The sequence below is a fragment of the Rattus norvegicus genome, chromosome 6, assembly GCF_036323735.1.
Source record: "Rattus norvegicus strain BN/NHsdMcwi chromosome 6, GRCr8, whole genome shotgun sequence".
Lineage (NCBI taxonomy): Eukaryota > Metazoa > Chordata > Mammalia > Rodentia > Muridae > Rattus > Rattus norvegicus.
In genome coordinates this window covers 29,319,163-29,336,423 of record NC_086024.1, presented here as the reverse complement: position 1 = coordinate 29,336,423, position 17,261 = coordinate 29,319,163, and the positions used below count along the sequence as shown (strand labels likewise).

At 46.9% G+C, this 17,261-nt stretch overlaps 1 protein-coding gene across 3 annotated transcripts in view; it reads right to left on the bottom strand.

The window, feature by feature from the left end:
* The window catches only part of Alk (ALK receptor tyrosine kinase), a 719,891-nt gene that overhangs the window by 14,898 nt on the left and 687,732 nt on the right, over positions 1-17,261 (bottom strand). For all 3 annotated transcript variants that reach the window (NM_001169101.3, XM_039111819.2, XM_063261571.1), the window contains 7 exons: positions 16,530-16,716; positions 14,856-14,946; positions 14,692-14,756; positions 12,922-13,051; positions 9,741-9,838; positions 3,463-3,555; positions 170-271 (listed from right to left, as the gene is read on the bottom strand). In NM_001169101.3, coding sequence (NP_001162572.1) covers positions 170-271; positions 3,463-3,555; positions 9,741-9,838; positions 12,922-13,051; positions 14,692-14,756; positions 14,856-14,946; positions 16,530-16,716 — 766 coding nt within the window. The remainder of the gene's footprint in view (positions 1-169; positions 272-3,462; positions 3,556-9,740; positions 9,839-12,921; positions 13,052-14,691; positions 14,757-14,855; positions 14,947-16,529; positions 16,717-17,261) is intronic.

Here is a 17,261-nt window from a genome sequence, read left to right as displayed (position 1 = left end):
AAGATGCCTTTCTGATCATCCTGATAAATGATCACGTACGAGCCTACACCATGACTTCTTCCTTTCCGTCTCATAGCGAAGGAGCTGCTGGAGGAGTGTAGTCCAGTTGGTCCAAGATCACCATCTCGGGCCACAGTGATGCTTGGAAGAGGGCAGTAGAAAGACTCACCATGTATCTGTTTTAGAAGTAAATATTCCTTCCATGAAGGCCTCCGGGGGCATCCACTTCACTGGCAGCATGGCACAGCCTCCCTTTCTGTAGTAGCTGGCCCTGTGTGGGGAGAGGAAGAGACCATGCTTGGATCTGAAGGGGATCTGAACAGAAGCTCTGCCTGCCTGTGAACAAACTGAAATTAAAGACAGGTCCTGGGTGGCTGGGGAGGAGAACAGGGGAGCACAGATCATTTAGTTAAGAATCCCAGTGTCACTTAATGGCCCACTGGAGGCACCGAGGGAAAGATCTATGCAGCGACTAAGGTCCCTGCTAGCAACTGTTTAGATTTCCCTGTTGGGTTTTGTTTATTATAATTCACAATGAATAATATTACTCTGCCCTTAGAAGTACAGCGTGTTTCTGATGACCTACAGTAATTCGACTTCCAGAATGGGAGGGCTGAGATCAGGGCTTGTGTCTTACTCATTTCTGGTCTTTCATGGGAGTTATACAGTGGCGTTTCATTCACTGTTGGTACTCAACAAATAATCTAGACAGCTGGCCGGAGGCTGCCTCCCATAACACACCCAAACAGAAGGACACAGGCTGTGCACAGAGCTGGCTTAGCACATAGACGAATTAATTTATTGGTTTTCATCAGTAATGCCATTGACGCAACTGGCTAATAAGAACTAATAAATTAACTCATTTACCCGTTAAGCCAATTCCACACCTAGTGTTCTGAGCCCGTGTGTGTTATGGGAAGCAGCTTCCCACCAGCTGTCTACACTAATTAATGACTTCAATAAACATGGTCTGAGTATTAGAATGTATCAAGTACTCTGCCATGTGCTGAAGTCATAAATAAATCATAGACTCTCTTTCTCCCAAGGATACAGTTCAGTAGACAAGACACACACCCCTGAAATTGCAACACAGACATCGTGTGTGATAATATAGTAGGTATGGAGGTCTGTGGACGAAAGATTGATTTTCTGGACATACAATAAGGGTAGAGGAAGGGGCAGCAGGTAGAGACAAGGGCAGCACAGAGAGGCATTTATGGAGCTGGTCAAGTTCTCGTCAAAGACCATATCTGGCCTAACAATCTACAAATGCATACAACTGGAGTATGGGCTGAAGTCTGAAGATAAGGGCTGGCTTTGGTTTAGATCTTAAGTGTCCCTAGAAGTCAGGTGCTATAGTCTTAGTCACCAGCCTGGAGTACTTCTGGGATGTAGTAGAGCCTTTAAGTTAGCAGTTTTCAACCTAAGGAGTGGGTCTCAACTCCTTTGGAAAACCTCTACTTCCAAAAATATTTGCATTGCAATTCATCACAGTAGCAAAATTACTGTTATGAGGTACCGATGAAGATAATGCTATGGTTGGAAGTCACCAGAACGTGAGGAACTGCAGTGACCGGTCACAGCGTTAGGAAGGTTGAAAGTCACTGCTCTGGGTGGTGGGGCATCTCAGAAGGCAGTTAGGTCACAGGAAGCATGCTCTTGAGGATGTGTGGACCACAGTCCAGTCATCCTCTTGTCTATACTTCTGTGAGGTCACCATGAGGAGAACATGGTGCCATGTGTTCCTGCCCCGATGTACTGTACCATAGGTTGGAGCAATAGAGGCAAACCTATGACCATAACTTAGGGCTCTGCAACCGTGGTCCAGAAGCAATATGTCCATCCCTTTAAGTTCACCTAGCTCAAGTGTGTGCCACAGAGATGGAAATCCTGACTTCCGGGAAGTTGTCAGAGAGGAAGACCCAGCAAGGAAGAAAGGGCCAGATAACACATGACACTGCTGTCTTGAAACTGGAGGCAATTCCCAATGTCCAGAGAAAGTACAGGAAGGGATGCAGAGACTTGGAGAGGCGGCTGTGATGGTTAGCGCTGATTCTCAGTGGAACAGGATCTAGAATCACCTGGATGATGAGCCTCTCTGGGCATGCCTACAAGGGATTGTCTTAAATAGGTTAAGTGAGGTGGGAAGACATACCCTGGGGGGGGGCGTGACATCATTACCTGGACTTGGGTTCTGGACTGGAAGAAGAAGAGGAGGAGGAGGAAGAGGAGGAAGGAAGGAAGGGGGAGAGGAGGAGGGGAGGGAGGGAGTGGGGGAGGAGGAGGAAGAGGAGAAGGAGGAGGAAGGGGAGAAGGAGAAGGAGAAGGAGAAGGAGAAGAAGAAGAAGAAGAAGAAGAAGAAGAAGAAGAAGAAGAAGAAGAAGAAGAAGAAGTAGTAGTAGTAGAAGAAGAAGAAGAAGAAGAAGGAGAAGAAGAAGAAGAAGAAGAAGAAAGAAGTAGTAGTAGTAGTAGTAGTAGTAGTAGTAGTAGAAGAAGAAGCAAGTTGAGCATGTATTCATCTCTCTCTGTTTCCTGATTGTGGGTGTGATATGAGCAGCTACTTCAAGCCCCTACTGCCTTGACTTCCCCTACCATGATGGACTGTGCTCTTGAGCCATGACAGCAGCACTCTGTGTCTCAGGAGATGGGTTTTAATTCTCACCAAAGTCCTCTGTGGTTTCCAGATAATGTTATGCAATGCTCAGAGACTGAAAGCTCTATGTCCATGATCCCGCTTAGTTGCATTAATGAATGGGTTAATTATCGACCATGCAAAGACCAGCATGCTCATCCCACCCATCATGTCGGAGTTGTAAATAACTAGAAGGAAGAAGAAACTAAGATTGGGAGGTAAAGAGAGAAAGTACAACAGAACGACTCTATTTTATATAAAGACCCTGTATTCATTACTGTTATTATCATTATTTAAAGTGTTGAGGACCAAGACTGGAGCTCGTACATGCCTTACAAGTGTTCTATCACCAGGCTACAACCATCGTTCCTTCACTGGCAATTTTTATGTCGTTTTCAGAGTGGGACAGGGAGAAAACAGGAGCAAACAATGAAGCCAAGCTAGGTTGTATTTTGAACTCCATTTCGGAGTCTCTGACTGTGGGCAAGGCCCAGCACCCTGTCTTTCCTGGGGAGTTTGTGCCTATGAATGAATGCTACCCTAATGGTTTAGAATCTTTGCACGTTGAGGGGAGGGGGCGAGTAAGCTTTGCCCACGTCAGGCGTCCATGTTGTTCTCTGTGTTAGAATGTGGACAATAGCTCTGAGGGTTGGAACCTGAGGGATAAGACAAACCACGGTTCCCATGTCATGGAAGATTCTCGCTGAAATTCCTTGTGGAAAGCTAACTAGATACAGGTGATATTAGATATAAGCTGTCACAGGCGTCTGTCTGAGGAGACTGGCTGGTGGAGGAAGGTGTTGGTGGAGCAAGGCGATTAATCTCCTCACCTGTAGATATCTCGGGCCATCCCGAAGTCTCCGATCTTCGCTATCCTCCCAGCTCCCGGACAGGTCAGCAGACAGTTTCTAGCAGCAATATCGCTGGAAAGCAAAACAGATGAGGAAACGGGGTTCTTAATTTTATACATAAAACTTCCTAGTGTTGGTTGGTATTAGGAATTGCCTTCAGCAGTGACACAGTTTGGTCACTGGTGTCATGGCAACAGCCATACATTCCCAGAAGACCTTTTGGCTCAATTCGCACCTCCACCTGGGAATAGTTATGTCACATTCCAAATAAAAGGCAGATTTCCTCTGCCCTCATTCTCTCCTCTCTTCTCTCTTCTCTCTTCTCTTCTCTTCTCTTCTCTTCTCTTCTCTTCTCTTCTCTTCTCTTCTCTTCTCTTCTCTTCTCTCTTCTCTTCTCTCTCTCTCTCTCTCTCTCTCTCTCTCTCTCTCTCTCTCTCTCCCATTCCCCTTGTCCCGTTCTCCCATTAAATCTCACCACGTGGAACCATGCTGGTTTTGTGTGCTCTATCCGGATAGGCGAGGCCAATATTTAATAACAATGAGATTTTAATAACAAGACCTAGGATCTCCACCTTCGGTGAAATTCAAACAGTCCTTCCCTTCACCCTGTATTTATATTGTTATATTATCCTTCACTGTGACAGAGACAGCCATGCCGATTCCAGACCAGGATGAGGGGAACTGGTTGCAAAGTGTGGTGGCTTGGATGAGAATTGTCTCTTACTGGCTCATGTATTTGCACACTTCCTGGTTCCTGGTTGGTGGTGCTTTTGAGGGGAGGTTGTGAAATCTTTGGGAGGCAGAGGCTTGCCAGAGGCATCAGTAAGGGTGAACTTTAGAGCCTCACCCCACTTCCAGTTCACTCCCTGTGTTCACGGGTGAAGACGTAATGTCTCAGCTTCCGGGTGCTTCTCTTGTGGTGACGGACTCTCCCTCTGGAGTTGTAAGCCCAAATGAACTCATTCCCTCACAATTGCTTTTGAATATGGGTGCTTTATTTATTTATTTTTTTTAATCTCAGCAACAGAAAAGTAACTAATTTAACAATGCTTACTGAGATATAAGCAATGAAGTCATCTATAATTTAAAATAGAGCTTGCTGGTCTTCTGATGTGCGATAGGCACTGTTAAAGTCTAATTCTCATTACAATGTGCAGGGTATTATAATGATCCTCATTTTATGAAAAATCTAAGCTAAAGGCAGACTGCACAGGGGCATAAGAAACGCTATCTGGCTTTGGAATACCGTTCTGCATAGAGCACGGCTTAGTGGTAGTCTTTTGCCGGCAGTTTGAAGAAATGTTCAGAACACTATGACTTCAAATTCAAACAGGTTATCATACTTCCAAACATTTCTAGTTCTTTCTTATAATAACCGGTATCGTTCTGACACCTGTGAGTTTTATCTAGCGCCAGTGCTAAGCCCTGTAGCTGAAGAGTCACTTTTTCCAAGCTGAAAAGTTGGCACTCCGTTCCTGGGCTCCAGATGGCTCATTCCCCTGCAGCATGCCTCTGAGGCACCACTGCTGGACTTGTCCACCTTGACCCCAGACTGATTCTTCCCCATCAACATAGGTGTGGGAACAGAGGCTCCAGCCAGAAGTCTGGAATGTGGTGCTAATCATGTTAAAAGCCCTGTGCATAAAACAACCAGCAAGTACCTTCGAGAGCACAGATGGTGTTTTTATACTTCGAGTGGCTTCACGGAGGTTCTTATTCTTGGTTGAGGAAGAATTTGGAGGATAAACAACTGGCTAAGATGACGTCTAACAATTAGGATGGGCTGGGGGGGGGTTCTCGGTGGTGTGTAAGCATGTGGGTTGGAACTTAGTCTCCCCAGAACCCAATGCCAGGATGGTGGGGCGGCCTGCTTGCAATTCTAGCCTTGGAAGGTTAGACAGGGAGTCTCCACAGCAAGCAGGAGAGCGAGATGAGCCATGTAAAGACCTCTGTGTTTGACTGAAAGAGCCTGCCTCGGTGAATATGAAGGAAAAGAGATGGACTAATTCCTGACCTCAGTCTTGAGCCCCACATGGATGAGCACACATATGCATGCACCTACACATATATGCCCACATATATGGAAAACATGCATTATGCATACTAACACACACACACACACACACACACACACGCACATACACACTCCCATATCACATACCATTCCTCCCACACCACACACACACACACACACACACACGCACATACACACTCCCATATCACATACCATTCCTCCCACACCACACACACACACACACACTCCCCCATATCACATACAATTCCTCCCACACACCACACACACACACTCCCCCATATCACATACAATTCCTCCCACACACCACACACACACACATACACACTCCCATATCACATACAATTCCTCCCACACCACACACACACACACATACACACTCCCATATCACATACAATTCCTCCCACACCACACACACACACGTACACACACACACACACACATACTCCCCCATATCACATACCATTCCTCCCACACCACACACACACAAACACACACACACACATACACTCCCCCATATCACATAAATTCCTCCCACACCACACACACACACACACACACACACACACACACACATACTCCCCCATATCACATACCATTCCTCCCACACCACACACACACACACACACACACACACACACACACACACACTGAAGAAGCTCAGGAAGGTGGTGTGCATATTCTTAGTATTTGAAAGTATGAGACCTGAGAACCTGCATTTGCAGCTATTTTTGGCCAAACACAAGTCCTAGGCCGGCCTGGGCTACCTAGTGAGACCCTCTCCTTAAAAATAGTGCAAAAGGGGGATGGAGAGATGGCTCAGTGGCTAAGAGCACTTTCTGCTCTGGTAGAGGTCCTGGGTTCACTTCCCAGCAACCACACGGTGGCTCACAACCATCTGTAACTCCAGTTCCAGGTCTGACCTCCATAGCTACCAGATACACGCTATGCACATACATACATGCAAGCAAAACACTCATACTCATAAAAATGTAAGAAAAATAAAATAAAAGTTTAAATCTAAAGTATTTTTAAAAGTAGGATTGGGAATTAGAAAGGTTACAGAAAGATGGTCTGGGGTGAGAACCAGACGCTGTTAACCAATTCATAAGGCTGAAATTGAATTTTGAAGGAGCAGTGGTTCACAAAATACCCAAAGTGAAACTTAGAAAGCACAAAATGGCATCAAAATAAAGGAAAAACAATTAGCCATTAATTTTGAAGAGAAATATAATGAAGTGCGTGGGAAAACATTTACAACTCCCAAAAGGTCTGAACACGGAAGCGTGTGAGATCACTGCTTTAAAGGTGACTCTGAATTTAATGATAAGGAAATAATGCCAGCAGACCCACAAGGGATTGGTAAACAGCACATGCATCTTGAAATTTCATTAAACCATGTCCAAAAGCAACGAGTCTAGTGAAGAGAGAATGTGGGAGCGTGTGGCTGGTGAGGGGGTCTGCTCTGAGTTCAGAAAACGTGGCAGCCTGGGAATCTGCGAGGCAGGGTCAAGGGTGTTGGGCGAGGGAGAGTTACAAGGGTAACTGCTGTGGAGGGTCCCAGGAAACTCTTAACAAGTTGGAAGCTGCAAGAGGCACTTCCCTGATGCAAGATACCACAGGAGCCCAGGAGAAAAGCTCTGACAGAGGTGGGCAATTTCCAGACGTTTCCTTTCTTTTCAAATAGGTCATTCCACACGATCTTCACTTGACCTTTGACATTTAACTTCTTGAGGAGGACAAAATGAGAGGCTGGGGAGATGAAGCTAAAGAGCTTGCTGTGGAAGTGTGAAGAACAGAGTTTGGATCTCCCAATACGCACACAAAAAGCCAGGGGTGGTGGCTTGGATTGGTAACCTCGTGAGAGACCAATGTTTTGGGTTCAGACTCTATCTTAGAGAACCTGACCTAAGGTTGAACTCAAATTAACTAACAGGCCAGTACCTAGCACATCTCTAGGTTAGCCCAACCCTGACCCCAACACACACACACACACACACACACACACATGCACACGCACACGCACACGCACACGCGCACACACACACCCAATCTGCATCTAGCACCAATTTTCAGGTTACCCCCAGGGACCCCAACAAGACCAGAGTCTAGCACGAGTCTCCAGGTTATTCCCCAACAAATCCGCACCACCAGGCTATACGCCTGCCCCTGGCACTTCACTTTCTAACAACCACCAATCAGGAGGAAAGCAGAAGGTAAGTTTATGGTTAGGTTCCCAGCGCCAGCCAATTATGTTAAAGGCCATAGGAGCTGTCTCCTCCCCCACTTAGATGCTCGCTGAGTTAGTAACACTCACACTTCGCTTGTCATTTCCGAGAAAACCTTGTCCTGATGAGTTTGGGCTCTTCTCCACCACAACCATCCAGTGAGCAGTGAGTTGTCAGTGAGTTAAGCCCAAGCTTGACCACGTGAAGAAAGGACCCTACAGATCGGCTCTTGATTGGTCCTTTGGAGTCTACGAACTCTTCCTGGTACTACACTCACAATGGAAAGGCAGACACAGGCAGATCCCTGAAACTCCTTGTTGGACAGCCTAGCTGGAGTGATGTGCTGTGGGTTAAGGGAAGGACTCTGTTTTAACTAATAAAATGGAGAGGGATGGAAAAAGGCATTTGATGCCAGCCTCCGGCCTCCACATGTGCAAACACTTGCGCATATGCACATATATACATATGTACATACAGCCACACGAACATGAGTGCACTCCCTCCCCCACATGCTTACACACACACACACGCACGCACGCACACACACACACACACACACACACACACACACACACACACACACAAAGGGCAGCAAACTATCACTAAGATATCTCAGTCTGGTCTCCATGAACCATTTCTAGATCTGGAGGTAGGAGTTTTGGGAGACTGTGATCCTGTTTATCTCATCGGGATTATCACCATAAGGAGGCAGATTTCAGATTGTCAGTAAAGGAAATGATCCCTCAGTCACACTCAGCCGTCTCCACCAGCAGCAAAGGCAGACATGAAGACACCAAGGTGATATACAAATTGGTAATGGATGAATCTAGACTTAAAGATGTGGGAAGGGGGGCTCCAAAGGAGCTGATTTCCAAAGGGACACAAATTTGCCTCAATAGAGGCATGGTACAGCCCAGAGTTGAGGTTTATGGAATGTTTTGGGCACAATTAAAAGGGCAGCAGACTAGGTGGCTTTGGAAGGCACAGAGGACTGGTCCTGGCCGCCCCTCTGCGTCTGTTATTTCTCTTGATCAGAATGGTGGCAAGTGGGCAAAGGTCAGAACCAAGAGGGAGGACTGAGGGCTGAAGCAGTGCCTGGGCAGTGAGGGAGAAGCTGGCTTAAGAGAGGGTACTGACTAGTATCAGAGTGACTCTGGGAACTGGGAGAATCTCCTTCCTGACCTCTGGCTTCCTCTCTATCAAGGAGGAAGTCTGGCTTGTATACGTTTACACACGTCTCTTCTAAATGCACTCAGGGATCCTCTTTTCGACTCTGTGCCTGTGTGCGCTAATGGCCATGAGCATGCCTTAAATAGTTTAAAGACATGGGCTAATAAATAATCATGAGTTTGTCCGGCTATCATTGACTGAGCTAGGAGCAAATCATTAAGAAGAGCTTTGCAAAGAACCCAATAATACAGTTGGCTTTTCAGGTCTCAGATCAGCTGTGGGCAGCAGCCACGAGGGAGGAAACACGAGTCACAGTGATCCTGGGCATTGATTGTGAGTGTGTCAGAGCATTTAAACCCAAGGTTCAGAGATGACAGACGAAATGTCGCCGAGGTAAAGGAAACTATCATTAAGCTTCACTTCGGAGTATTTTAGAGAAAAATTAATTTACCGAGCCAGTATTTAGTGTCCAACAGTATGCTATGAATACAAGGATGAGTTGAAGAACCCAGTTTCTAGGTAGGGGAAGCTCAAGGTGATACATGGCTTGAATGTACAGGCAGGAGGACCATGGGAGGGCTGAAGTCGCTCACCAGCTTCTAGCTAGCTCCTCTGGGCAAGCATGGAGATTTTAGGAACTCACTTTACCCAGGGACAAGAGATGCCTTGGGAGGCAGGTCCCCTTTTAAAGATGTTTCACCCAAACAATTCTGGAGAGAGCCTGAGTCTACTCTTAAAAGGGAGAGATTTGCTCTTGGGACCAACAGGAAACTGACCAACAGGGAAACATTCAGGAAGCTCCGAGGAGATGCAGGCCACTGACTCACCGGTGGATAAAGTGATTTTCCTCCAGGTACTGACAGCCACAGGCAATGTCCCGAGCTACGTGCAGAAGATCCAACATGGCCAGGGAGGTGGGCTGGTTCTGTGGGAAGACAAGAGGCCCACTGATGAGGGAAGGTGGGAAATTGGTTCTGTTTGTGAGGAGGCTGAGGCCAATCACGCTGCACTACCAGGGGCTTACCCCTTTAAAAACCATTCGCTTTGCCCCAAACGTGGTCAAGCATCCATCTTTATGAATAGCCCCCAGGTGAGTCCAAAGTACAGCCAGGGCTGGGGATGTCTGGGCCACAGGAATCCAGCAGGGCAGACAATTCTTGCTCTTTAATGTATTCTACATATTTTACCCCAGAGTTCATGGGTATGCTACAACCTGACGAAGCAAACCTGGGAGAAAACCAATGGAGAATAATGTTTCTTCTACTGTAATGTCTTGCAGTGGTCTGTGTATTTATTGCATTTCCCCATTTGTGCATGTGCGTGTTTGTGTGGGTGTGCACATGTGGGTGTGTGTGCATGTGTGTGTGTGTGTGTGTGCATGTGTGTGTGCAGGTGGTTGTGCATATGTGCATATTAGAGACCCCAGGTTGAAGTCAGGAACCACTTGCTTTCATTTTACAGTCATTGAGGCAGGGTTCTCAGTTGCACCCAGAGCTCATCAATATGGCTAATCTCTCATCGAGGCAGGGTTCTCAGTTGCACCCAGAGCTCATCAATATGGCTAGTCTCTCAGTGAGGCAGGGTTCTCAGTTGCACCCAGAGCTCATCAATATGGCTAATCTCTCATTGAGGCAGGGTTCTCAGTTGCACCCAGAGCTCATCAATATGGCTAGTCTCTCAGTGAGGCAGGGTTCTCAGTTGCACCCAGAGCTCATCAATGGTAGTCTTGTCAGCCACTTGTTGGCTCTAGAAATCCCATCTTGATCTTCTGTGGCTGGAATTTCAGGCATGTTTCATGAGGTAATGCAGGGACACAAACTCCAGCCCTTGTGTGGCAAGTACTTTAACCACAAATGTTTTAACTATTGAGCTATGGCCTTTAAACATGGGGCTGGAGAGATGGTTCAGTGGTTTAGAGCACTGGCTGCTCTTCTAGAGGACCTGGTTTTCAGGATTTATGTAGCAGCTCACAATCATATGTAACTCCAGCGCAATCTGATGCCCTCTTCTGCAGGAACTCCACACACATGGTGCACAGACATACATGCAGGCAAAACACCCATACACATAAAAGAAAATAAATAAATTAAATCAGTAAAAGTGTTTTAAACATTAATTTTCTTTAAGGTCTTGGCCTAAATTGAATTTCAAAAGGAAAACCTTGTGTAAAGTGCTGGGTGACACAGAGCAACATCAGCTGCTCCCCATGAAGCCTCTTCTGTGTAAGAGCATCTGTGGGCACTCCCCTCTCAGCCTCATGACAGGGTCATGAAGGTGATCCCCCATCTCGATCTAAATGCCTAAATTGTTTAGTAGTGTGCCACCATCCAGTGTCATATCTATGTCACCATGTTCTTGTCCTGTGTTTATTGTACCCATGTTCCCAAATAAGCTGTGAGGTCTTCAGGACCTGGCTTCTGGATACAGAAATCATCAATGGAACAGATGAATCTAGAACGCTGACTGGATCTCAACCTGAGGGTTGAAAGGCCCTTTCATGGGGTCGCCTACCAGATATTTACATTATTATTTATAACAGTAGCAAAATTACAGTTATGAAGTTTCAGTGAAAATAATTTTATGGTTCACCATGACATGAGGATCTGTATAAAAAAGGGTTGCAGCATTAGGAAGGTTGAGAACTACTGATCTAGAGGAATTCAGGCCTGGGATCCAGCAAACTCCAGACCTAGAACCCACCCCTTCTCTAGTACCCTCGTTTTTTTTATCCCAAGTACCTGGGCTATCCCTCTGCGTCGTCTGTAACGATTCACTGGTTCACTACAAGTCACATTCCCTTCTCATAGTCAACCAAACACTTGGAGTTAAGCTGCCTTTGTGACACCAAGCGCATGGAGGGACCCCAACAAACCCTCCAGTTCCCCAGGAAGCCGTTGCTCAGAGATGTCAGCAGTGGGGGGAAGGGGAGACTCTGGAGGGCAGTGCTCCAATCTGTAAAGCTGCTCCCCTGGGCCAGCATGGCAGGAAGGACAGCTTATGTGGAGTGCGCAGAGGAAGGCCAGTGAACAGGGTGACTGCAGGGCCACCTGGCTGTGGTTTCGTGGACACTTGGATGTGTGGTTAGCACCCAAAGGAAAGATGTCACCAAGATTAGATTCGATGGATGGGATCAAAATTCTGAAAAAGGGGGTTCTCTCAAGAGCACCCCTCAGATGGTGCCTGGTGTTAAGATCAGAACAGACAGCAGCCTCCACACTAACCTTCCCTAGGGTGGCACTGTAGGGGTCAGAGAGTGAAGGCACCAAGGATCTGTTTCTCCTGCCTGCTGTGCTGGGACAATGGTCTGTCTCCATGAGCTCTGCCAGCAACTCCGCCGAGACCCTCAGGGCAAGGGCAGAGAAAGGACAGGGGCCTTGCTGGGTGGCAGTGGCAGGTGAGAGAACTCAGTTTTCATCTGCACAGATGCTAAGGCCAAAGAAAGTGAGGCTGCCCCGTGTTGTATGATGCCTGATGGCCATGCAGGGGTTAAAGGCTGGGCTTCATGGATGTACCTTAGAGTTTTTCACAAGTTCTGTCCCTCATACAGGACACCACAGGCATACATACTACCTCCTAGGTATTCCAACATGATGTTGTCATTGTCATTATTATTATTGTTGTTATTATTATTATTGTTATTATTATACTGAAAACTACACAGTCAGGGTGCTGCCTATTATATTTGTTTTTGAGAAGAGATCAGTGGGTTCGGAATCCTCGGATGGAGAGCCAGTGAGTGACACAGTTAGCATGCAAGTCCCTCTCCGAGTTTGCTGGTCCAGAGTCATCAGGTCATGAGTCAGGTTATTGAATCTATCGTGTAGGGCTTGTACAGTCTCCTTAGGTTCTCGTCCACCATCCACTCTCTGTCCATTCGATTCTGACCATTCTCTTCATGACGAAACCCCAGGGCTGACTCCTAGGAGCCCATCAAGCAAGTACTTCCCTTGTAACCCACTCCCCCGGACATGAGCCCTGGGAGCCATGAGAGAAGACGCTGTCACTCACCGGGCGAGGACGTGTCTCCCTGAGGAAGGACTTGAGGTCTCCACCAGCCATGAGCTCCAGCAGGATGAAGCGGGGCAGGGCTTGCAGACTCACCCCGATGCAGCGGACAATGTTCTGGTGGTTGAATTTACTACAGGGCAGAGGGCATAATCGAATTTAACGAAGCCAGGTCTGGGACCATCAAGAAAAGCAGGGCAGAGAGTCATGGTTTCAGCAACCATGCCATGACGCTATATTCTATAAATATGGGTAAATATTCTATAAATAGGGGTCTCTGGTTGAACTTGAAGTAAACCTCCCTGGAGAGATGCATACATTGAGCAGGCTTGGCAGGAGCTGAATTAACAGGGAAGGATTCTGTTGGAGTCAGAGGACTTTGAGGTGACAAAGTACATGTATGTGTACTTTGCATGTGTGAGTGTGTGCATGCCCCGTGTGTGCACATGTGTGTATATTTGCATGTGTTTGGTGTATGTTTATATGTGTGCATGTGTTTGTATGTGTTTGTGTGTATGCATGTGTACACATATTTATATGTATGTATGTGTTTGTGCATGTGTGTGTGTATGCGAGTGTTTGCATGTGTACAGATGTTTTTAGAGTTTGCCTGTGTGAGCACTGCTACATGAATTTATACCTGAATTCTCTAAGGAAGGTCTCAGGCAGAAGTTGGAGGAGTGGCTTCTGAAAGGGAGATCGTGTGACCTGTGTGGTGACAGTCTGTGACAGAGTGTCAGGGGGAGAGATGGCCCACTGATCTCCATAGTCTTCTGAAGACTCCACATGGGCAGGGACTGATTAGGACCCAAGGTCCTGAGATTTGGTTTATCTTGTCATTTTAGGATATGCAGAACAGTGGGGCTAGGAAACCCCAGATGGACACACACACACACACACACACACACACACACACACACACACACACTCTGAGTTGAAAGACTGGTGATTATATGCTGAAATATATCCATTTATTACTACCTAGTAGGAATACTACATGATTAAGCTCTCCTTCTATGTAATCTTATACGTTTTAGGTTTTATTTATTACTCTTATATGACATATATAACTAGAAAATAAATATTATTTTTTAAAGCAAAGTGCTATCCTGGCAGTGTGTCTTCCACACGTTCCAGAGCCTATAAATGTATCACTCAGACAGCTTTTGGCTGTATTCTTGCTGCTTCAACCTGGACCACTCCAGGCCACCTCCCCGGGTCAGGATGTTTGGAGGCATCATAGCGCCAGAGACATCTGTGAGCCTCCTTCAGGTCACAAGGACAACTGTCTGCCTCCTCCTTCAAGAGACCTGAATTGCTACCCCCAGGAAGTTCCTGGTTTCAATGCAGGCCTGCCTTATCTGTTAGGGTGCAGCCCTTGTCATTGTCGATGTGGGGTATGGTGGTCGGCTATCTTTCATTGGTTTCCTTACTCTATGTCCAAGGACCTCAGCTCTGGAAGAGTCACTTGGGGGGGGATGGGGTGGGAGATACCATCTAATGCAAGAATGCTTCCTTAAGTGAGGAATGGGAGCCAATGGCTGGCACTAGGAAGCTGGGGAGGCATGGTGCTATCAGTAATTAGGCCACTCAGATCCTTCCTGAGATAATCATGGGCGGTTGCTCCACTTCAGGGGTCCTTCCCGTGGTTGTGTGGGTAGGGGGATGTTGGGACCAACATATATCCAGTTTCCTCTAAAGATCCCCATCCATTAGAAAGATCTTTCTATGCCTTGAGGGGTCGGGGGAGAGGCTGGGCCTCTGTGCCTTTACCTGATGATCAGAGCTTCCATGAGGAAGTCCAGCTCATCTTGCTCTGAACACACTTCCGGCAGCGTCTGGAAGGTAGGGTGGGAGGAGAAGGTGGCTGTGAGCTGTGGCTGTAGCCCACAGGGACCTCAGGCTAAGGCTAGGCGGAAGGTGGAGCCACCCCTCACCTTTACAGCCACTTGTAGAGGGCTTGGGTCATTGGGCATTCCAGATACCTGGCCTTCATACACCTCCCCAAATGCGCCATGGCCTAGGCCCCTGTACCAAGAAGACAAGACAAGTCACAGTTAAGTGAGCCACAGGCAGCTGGGGACCTGGAGATCAGTGTCACATTCAGTGTACACACACAAGAGGAAGGGTGACCACTCGGGAGTTACACCTTCAGCTTGGCTTCACTATGTCACCCTGGCCTCCATTTCTCTTCTCTTCTTTCTTTCCTTTCTTATTTAAATTACCTTATTTTATTTTTTAAACTGAAAGTGAGTATATTTTCATACAATTTATTCATATTATGGTTTCCCCTTCCCTAACTCCTCCCAGATCACCCACCCACCTAAAGCCACCCCCTTTATTTCTCTCATAAAAAAAGCAAAACAGGAATCTAACGTAACAACAACAACAACAACAACAACAACAATACAAAATCCAAACAAACCAGTCAGAATAGGTCAAAACAAACAGAAAACAAAACAAAAACAAAAAACCTGAAGAAACTCAGAGACACACACATTCATACACACAAATCTAAAAACACAAAACTAAAAACCATAATGCACAAGTAAAAGACCTGTAAGGTAACAAGAAGAGGAGGAGGAAGAGGAGAAAGAAAAAGAGGAGGAGGAGGAAGAGGAAGAGGAGGAGGAAGAGGAGGAGGAAGAGGAGGAGGAAGAGGAGGAGGAGGAAGCAACAGCAGCAGCAGCAGTAGCCCAGGTAAAGCATTATGAGTTAGAAAACCTCTAAAAAATACCATCGAGTTCACTTTGTGTTAGCCACCTACTGCTGGGCATGGGGCCTGCCCTCAAGTGTGTTCGTATAGCCACCGAGAATGTTGGAGAAACTAATGTTCGCACTGTTATTGGGCCTCCATTTCTTTATCTGCTCTGGTGAGAACAGGTCTGCTAAGGTTTGAGGTTCACACGCAGAAAAGCAATCCTGACTATGAGGAGAGGAAGTGATTCAGATGAGGCAAGGTTGTTAAGGTGGAGCATCCCATGGGCGGGTCCTGGTAGCTTAGGGTGCCCACTCTGTCTTTGCAAGCAAGAAGGTCATCACCAGATACAGTCACAGACCTCGGGTTCCTAACTCTGAGACAAATCGAACCTCTTTTCTTCATAACTACCCATCCTGTGGCATTGTGTGATAGCACACAGAAAATAGATCAAACACAGGTCTAACAGGGATTCATGAAGATGATCAGATGTTTATTCTCTTAACGAAGAGTTAGTGAGTCCTTGGTGTCTGCTAGGGACAAAGGTGAGGGATGACTCATATCTGGAAGAGGGCGATACTTCTGGGAACAGGGGCAGATGATTGACAGATCCTCGCTGTGGGGTGTCGTGGTGGATGACAGAGGAAATCATGAGTTCTTTGGATGCTCAGAGAACAGAACTGGGGCCAGGAGTCTTCTGAACTTTGAGAACTTGATTTATCCTTTTCATTTCATAAATTTCGTGAACACACAGGGTGCTGAAGCAAGCAAACATTCCCATGAGCCTATGGACACTAAGCATGTCTCCCCGAGAGGCCGGGGCTGTACCCGGGGATGGCTGTTCAGGCTCCCTGTGGCTAGAGGAGGCCATGGCACAGAGAACCCAGCCCTGGGACAGAGGCAGGAAGCTCACCGGATGAGGGTGATGTTTTTCCGAGGCACCTCCTTCAGGTCACTGATGGATGAAGTCTTGCCAGCAAAGCAGTAGTTGGGGTTGTAGTCTGTCATGATGGTCGAGGTCCGTAGCTTGCTCAGCTTATACTCAGGGCTCTGCAGCTCCATCTGCATAGCTTGCAACTCCTGGTGCTTCCGGCGGTACACTGCGGACAGATGGGTGTCGGCTGTGAGGGGGTCTGGACCAGGTGAAGCTCAGCAGAGGCCACCTCTTCCAGACCTTGACCTCTCAACTTTCCCATCACCGTTAACAACACTAACAGAGTGATTGAGCGTGTCAGAGTATTCCTTCTCCATGGAGAACAAGCGTGACACTTAAAATCACCTAACTGGCATATTTTTTATTGTGTCACACAGGCACGGGGTTTTGTTAACAGACTGACAAAGCAGTTTAGGGGATAAAGGGTTTTCTTTGGCTCACAAGTCCAGGGTATAGTCCATCATTGTGGGGAAGTCAAGACAGTGAGAACCTGAAGTGGTTTGGTCACATCTAGTCAAGAGCAGAGAAGAAAGGCACGCCTGGATTCACCTCACATTCTCCCTTTTAAATGCAGTCCAGTAACCAAACCTGGGGGTTTAGGGAGGTGTTGCCACTTTTAGGGTGGGTCATCTCATGTCACTTAACACAACTAAGAAAATCCTTCACAGACATGTATATGGGTCACCTAAATTAGATAACTCGTCACTGAGA